Source organism: Brassica napus, chromosome C8, assembly GCF_020379485.1.
Source record: "Brassica napus cultivar Da-Ae chromosome C8, Da-Ae, whole genome shotgun sequence".
Taxonomy (NCBI): Eukaryota; Viridiplantae; Streptophyta; class Magnoliopsida; order Brassicales; family Brassicaceae; genus Brassica; species Brassica napus.
Genome location: NC_063451.1, coordinates 33,298,334 through 33,306,022, shown reverse-complemented (window position 1 = coordinate 33,306,022; position 7,689 = coordinate 33,298,334). Strand labels below are relative to the sequence as shown.

Here is a 7,689-nt window from a genome sequence, read left to right as displayed (position 1 = left end):
TTTATATTAATAATTTCGAAAATGCAAAAGGGAAAATCGGATATTCATGTTTCATTATTGATGAAGTCATCACGGGTGCTCCTGAAATCAATCTTCAGTCAAGATTAGACTGTTTGACAATCTCCAAGTGATTGCGAACACAAACCTAGAACTTCCAGGTATATTATCATATTGCATCTGGGTTTATATTATGTTTTGATATCATAACTGATATTTAAATTCACAGATGTGGTTGGGCAAATCCGTTCTGTCCAGGGGTCTGGCCTCACCAAAGAAACAAATCGAGTCGTTATCCGTATCCTCATTGATCCGTAAGAAACAATCAACAAATAAATCTCTTTATATTACTGTCTATATTGTGCTAACATCAATAATCAAAAATATTCCATACCCAAGATTTGTGGTCGTCTATTTATCTCCCTTACTTATCAATCTAATTTTAAACAAATCTTTATTTTACTGTTTAAAAGAAACCACAATAACCCAAACAATCAAAACACCAAAAACTAGAATCCCAAAAAAGACGAATCATTAATGATCACCTCTCTTTTTGTCTAATCTTACAAATAAACTTCAAAACAAATATACCAAACCAATCAACTCAACTAAAACTCAACGACACATACATTGAGCCAGCTAAACAAATATAAACTACACGGCCAAATATTTAACAATTTACAAACTTACTTTCACAGATGCTTACGAAGAAGACGAAGACGACAATTAAGATCAGTGAAATTACCTAAACAAAAAAGCAGAGTAAGTTACAAACTTTGATAAATACAACTAACAATGATTTTTGTTTACATATTACCCATCAAATAAAAGAGAAACAAACACAGCCACACCAGGAGATACAAGAGACAATCTCAACAGACACAAATGCGGGAACAACATCTCCACCTGCTCATTCCTCTTGTCTTATAAAAATAGCTTATATGCTCAATGTCAATATGCCAACGCTATTGTCTTCTTATGAGAAATACATATATATTCGTTTAAAACTCATTAAGACCTAAATACTAATTGTCACTCATTTTATAGTTATTTCTACAAGTCTTCATATATTTGTTTTAAAGGTCCGGTAAAAACAACAAGTTTAAAAGTAAAAAAACATATAACCAACATAATAAGAATAAAAAAAATTATTACTTAATACACACAACTTACACAACTAAACTGATGAAAAAATATCCAGAAACAAAATGTACTCTCAACAACCTTAATATAATTTATGTAATCTCAACAGTACAAGTAACAAATTAAAAAGACAAATAAACAATAAGTCTCAGTGACACAGCAAGCAACAACACGAACTATATCAATCACATTACTAACACAGTTTAGTCCTTCATGAGTGGAGAACAGTGCATACACAGTACATCATCACAACTTTAACCCTATAACAATAAAAAACTTAAAAACAATGATCATCCCAAAACGCAAAATTCACAGATACAATAACCCTAACAAATATTGAGATAAAACAAGAAATATGTCTACAACTCCGCGCTTGCACGGGGACAATGCCCCTAGTTATGATAATAGGAGAGAAAAGGAGCAACTATCTTGTGGACCAGAGATTTAGGCTGAGAATGGGGAGCGTAATAAACAGTGGGAGATACGCAGGTGGGGGCCGCCCGCTTTTTTTATCCATTCACAAACAAAACTTGCAAAGATAAAAATGATGGGTGAAACACAAGTGGTCCAATATTATTTTGTCTTTTAGCCAAATAGATGGAGGAACCATCATTATCAGATAAAGGGAGTGGGTTGAGTGGAGCATAGCATGGGTTTATTCACACGATTCAAGATTCAAGATATAACAAAAAAAAAAATATTTTTTTTCTATAAATACACTGCTCTAATACATGTAACATTTGCATATCATACAAAAAATAGTCTTTACTTCTATCGCTAGAGTTCTATCACCGCAAAGGTTATTGCGTAAAGTCTCTTCTCCAAAGATCAAAGATCATAAGGTTTATCCTCCAAAGTTTATGAGGTATATATTCATATTATATTATTTATGTGTACTTGTAATTAGTTATATTTATAGAAAAGAACATTAGTTGCATATTTATTGGTAGCAAAGTTTTACAGTAATATTTATAATTTAAAATAGAAATAATTAAGTAAGTTAATTATAATTATATGATAAAAGACTATTAAGGTTTATTCATTACTACATTGCTAGTGTAATATACTCAACCATATAATAACATTAGATTTTATATCTTATGGTGATTCTTGTTTAAAATTTGTTATAAATTTATTTATAGTTGTGTTACGTATAGAATCTAAGCATTTCAAAATAATGAATTAACGAGATTCAATTAACAAAATCTGATTTGTACATATTAATAAAAATGACTGTCTTAAACGTTAGGTCATTTATTTTCTTTTTGGAAATTTGTTTTACAATTGCCCTCAACATAGTTGTAATAACATAGTAACTATTATATTTAAATCAATTAAAACTGTTGTCCAAAATAAAAGCAATTAAAATCTGACTTTATAATCTGACCATTAAAGATCAATTTTTTAAATAAATTTAAAATATTATATTGTCAATAAAATTTCAAAATACACGTGAAGAAATGATAGTTTTTAGTTTTGATTTAAAAATTATATGTACGAATGATTCATAGTAATGTTAGTATAATAACTTTTTATTTACTATGGGCAAATAAAAATACTATGTGATATGTTTTACAAATGTTGTATTTAAATTTATGTTATTTTTTTATAATATATTATGTATTTGTTGCATTAATTTTTTTAATAAAAGACAGCATCTGAAAATTAAATAAAATTTTTTACATTTCAAATTATAATTTGAACCACTTTTTATCCGCTTTCACCATTCAAACAAATATTTTAAACCATTAGATCCGTTAGATCCGCTGTTGTTCCGCTAGATCCGCTCTCATTTCGCTAAATCCGCTAGATCTGCTAGATCCGCAACGCTTGATCCGCTTTTTCCATTCGGAGCCTTAGTGGATCAATTCTTAACATGAGTCTCTAGCATTTATTATATTGTTACTTTCATTTTATATAATTTTGTATTTATTTTTAATGGGGTGTATTAACCAAAAAGAAACACATGGCAGATTAATCTCTGAAGACTTATCGAACATCTCTCCCCAAAGGAACTGCTCACACCTTTTATATCCTCTCTCTCTTCTTTTGTATTATTTAATTATTATTTTTTTGCTGAGAAATCAAGGGACGAAACCCCGCTGCGCTTGCTCTTATGTAATAAAAATAATTAACTTTAAAAACAGCACTACCTTTTACAAAGCAACACGTAGCACACAGTTTCTTTAGGTGGCTTTGAAAGTTTCTTCAGCAACAATCGATTCTTTCATTTTCTACATTCTCTATAATACTTTTTCTTTGTTTATTATTAATTTAGTGTGAGAGACTATGGTAGATACTACCATTGCTCGTGCTCTAACTAAACTATTTTAGGTATACTAATAAAATAATGTCTAGAGATCCACCTTGAGAAATTTATCACTAATAATGCTCTAAGAACCGATCAAACCATTTATTTGCCAGCTGTTTCAATGTAACTGATTTAAGTATTTAAGAAACATTAACTTTTAATCACATAAATAATCTGCATTAAAAAATTAATATAAACACAGTGATATCCTCTTTTTAAGACACTTACCGTTAAGGTTGTAAGAACATCTCCAACCAGTTTTTTTATTTTAAAGAAGGGACACACATAAAATAAAAGGATGAAAGATGGTTCTCCAATGGTACTCTTTAAAACATTTGTTTACATATTACATTTTAGTCCTTAATATTATTATTAGTTAACTATAATCACTATACATTTTAAATAGATAATAAATAAATATACTCTCAGAAATAAACAATAAATAAGATAAAAAAATCCTCATAATTGGTCTACACCATTCAATAGATTTTATGTCCAAACAACCATTAAATTGAAATGTATGCTTCTATTATGGTTTTTAATTTGTGAAAAATTCCCTAAATGTAATATTATTGTTTTCTGAAATAATATATTTATGTTATATTTTTATTAAATTTTGTGTATAATAATTCTAATTATTTTATTAATGTGTGAAATTAACTTTATAAAATCAAATATTATAATAGTTAGATGCTAATATAATAAAATTAAAACAAAAAGAATGTTATGTACATAATCATTAAATTTATATAAATAGAAGGACTAAAGTGAAAAGTAAATAGTGTTTAGAGAGTCTCAACAATGACTTTTTATATTTGAAGGTGTACTATTCACTTTTTTAAAATATAAAGGGATAAAGAGTCGTTGGAGTACAAGACAAAGTTGGCTGATAACGATTAAGCAAATACGAAGGCAACCTTTGTTCTTGCACCCATAGGTGGTGGCAAATACAATTTAAGGCCAGTCAAGTCAAGTGATAAATAAGATCTTCCGAGTTGACTCCACTCCACTACATTTTTTTACTCTGTTAAATCTGATCTCAAGTTCTTTGAATAGTTTTTAAATTTTTGAAAATTTATTTCTTTACTATTTAGAATTTTGACCAAAAATACACACATCAATTATACAAAGAAATATAAAGGCGTAAAAATCTATTTTAGTGAAATTATATATATTGTACATAAATAGAAGAAAATATTCTCTTATTTTTTTAAAAAAGAATACATTATTATATAAGGTTAAAATCTGAAAACTGAAAATTTTATTTTAGAAAAGATAATATATACTTCTTGTAAAGTTTTAATATACTTATATATTATTAAGTATAAGGAGATATATTTATAATATATATATGTATATATATGTATATATATATATATATATATATATTCATATATTTAGGTTTGCCAGCAAAAAAAAATACTCCAAAATTGACATGAGATATATCAAATAATATAAAATTGTATTTAAGAATACAATATATATAGATATATATGCTTGTAAATTTATATAGAAAAAAAAAAGTAATCAAAAAAAAAAAATTTAAAGCAGTTAAGACATAGAATCATTATTCTTTTGTCTTTCTTTTTTTCCAAACGAGTGTGATTTAATGCTTTTTGACCAGATAATTAGCTAATATGTACATTGCATATATAGATATGGTTATTATTGTGGTAGAACAGAAATCAAAAGGTGGCTGTCATACTTGAACTCTAGGCAGCGCTACCATTGCATGTTATGTCCGCCATGAAAAAACGGAAGCAATGCGTTTCCAAGGAAGAGACCTGTATCATATCTTCGACTACCTCAACGAAAGAAACAGGAGACAACTATGGTCAGATCCCAATGGATATCATCCTTAAAATACTTTCGAGAGTGCCTGCCAAATCCATAGCGAGGTTCCGTTGTGTGTCTAAAGACTGGGGTGTTACTCTCTGCCGTCCATATTTCACGGATCTGTTTCTTAAGATGTCTTCTCTTAGTCCATGTCTCCTTTTCACTTTCCATGCAGAGGGTAAGTGGTCATTTTTTTCCTTACCCGAGTCTATGCTGATTTCGGACCAGAAGTCATCTCGTGTAGTGGATAGTCTTAGTCATGTTCCTATAGATTATCCCATTAGAGTTTGTGTCCCTGTCTGTGGGATGTTGTGTACTAAAGATGAGTGGGATTTAAGCGGAAAGAAAGATGCTAGGATGATGATATGTAACCCTAGCACAGGAGGGTTCAAACTTTTACCCAAAGTGAAAACGAGGAGGCGTAGGGTTTTGACATATTTAGGGTATGACCCAGTAGAAAAAGTATACAAGGTACTGTGCATGACATCTTGTGAAAGGCCGTATAGTCAAAAAACTGAACAACATCAGGTTCTCACATTAGGAACAGGAAAAATGAATTGGAGAATGATTGAATGTTCAGTACTATCTCATTATCCTCAATCTCAACATAGTGAGATATGCATAGACGGAGTCTTATATTATTTAGCTGTGGGAAGTGGGTGTTGGAAAACTTCTATGATAGTTTGTTTTGACATAAGGTCCGAGAAGTTAAAGTTTATTGTTGATGAAGCTTTCAAGGATATAAAGTCTCCTTCAACTCTGATAAACTGCAAGGGAAAATTAGGTATAATCCATCCTAATGCATCAGGCTTTATGGATGGGAAATCTAGTGGTTTCGCTTTGTGGGTCATAGATGATATTGAGAAACATACATGGTGCAAGAATATTATCATGTTTCCGTCTCTATGGTGGAGTCTAGTTGCTGGGACTAGGGTACGTATCATCGGGACTACCGGTAATGGTGAAATTTTGTTTTCTCCATGCGTCGTGTCCATCCCTTTCTACATTTTCTGCTACAACATGGAAACGAACTCTATCGGAAGAATTGAAATCAAAGGCTTCGGACCTGTCATGGATCAAAAAATTTACACATTCTTAAACCATATGGAGAATCTGAAACTTATCCCATAAGTGCTTTGAATTCATTTGTAAAAGCTTCATATGAGAGCTATATCTTCCTTTCTACATATTATTAAGAGGACTATCATGGGCTCCTAATAGAGTCATTGTTTTATGGTGGATCTATGAAAATTTTCGATTATTATATAATATTCATATTTACTTTTTTTTGTTTTGATTATCTATGTTTCATTACTACACTCATGATCTCATTACTATACCCATGATCTTGTTTTTATAATTACATCAATGGCTCAACACTCGGAAGCAATATATATTTTTACCACAAAAAACGTTTCATTAGAGTAAACGCAAAATTTTGTTAAAACTTCTGTAGAGTATGCTTGCAACTCCGGAGGATGGTTTTTCCATTCTCCATGATATAATAACAGCCAGGATCTTCAAATCCATTTGACAATTTTTCTCTGCCTAGCCCAGACTTAGGGCCAGACACATTTCTTCGGATGATCATCAAGAACACAAACTGTAAGGGTTTCTATTTTGGCAAAACATGGAAAGCAGTCATACTAGGAGCACATCAAAAGTTGTGGACGAAATCAGTTTGGTTCAAATGGGCAATCCAAAGCATGCTTTTGTGGATGGCTAATCTTAACCGACTACCAACAAGAGTAAGGCTTGTGTCTTAGGATTTAACATCCAAAAAACAGTTGTTTGTGTGACAGGGATGACGAAACTAGAGACTACTTGTTTTTTTCCTACGATCTCAACTTATCATTATGGAGAATGGGGCTTGCAACACTGGATCCTTATATCGGGTACACCTCATTTGGGATGAGCTTCTCTTGGACTCGACATTCCTCTACCTTATCCACATTTGGAAACAATACAACTTTGTCCTGCATTCTTATCAAAAAACAACTTTGTCATGCATCTCAATGATTTTCCCCTGGCTCTGATCATATTCAAATCAATCGACAGGAACGTCCGAAACAAAATCAGAAGAGAAGACATATGAGAAAGTTCACTACTCTTATATCACTTTGGATTCAGCAATCGTATCACTACCAAATCTTTCATTCTTTTTATCTTTTTATGCCAAAGAAAATAGGTTGATAAGACGTTTGTGGGGCCATTGCATTTTGGTGAGGGGAGCCCACAAATTAAATGCGGGAACTATTATCGCATATGTAATCCAAATATTTGTTTGTGGTGCGTCAAAGATATACCGGTATTACATGTTCTGCATCTATAAAACATAGGCTAAAATCTAAGAGCAACCTTATCACTGATAGAAGTTCTTAGAAACAAAATATTAGTTTTTC

At 30.8% G+C, this 7,689-nt stretch overlaps 1 protein-coding gene across 1 annotated transcript; it reads left to right on the top strand.

Moving 5' to 3' along the window:
* The first annotated feature begins 5,036 nt into the window (after window positions 1–5,036).
* Window positions 5,037–6,418, top strand: LOC125591978 (F-box protein At3g49450-like). Its single transcript, XM_048766932.1, has one exon. The coding sequence runs from the start codon at window positions 5,189–5,191 to the stop codon at window positions 6,416–6,418; it is 1,230 nt and encodes a 409-aa protein (XP_048622889.1). The 5' UTR covers window positions 5,037–5,188.
* Window positions 6,419–7,689: the final 1,271 nt, after the last annotated feature.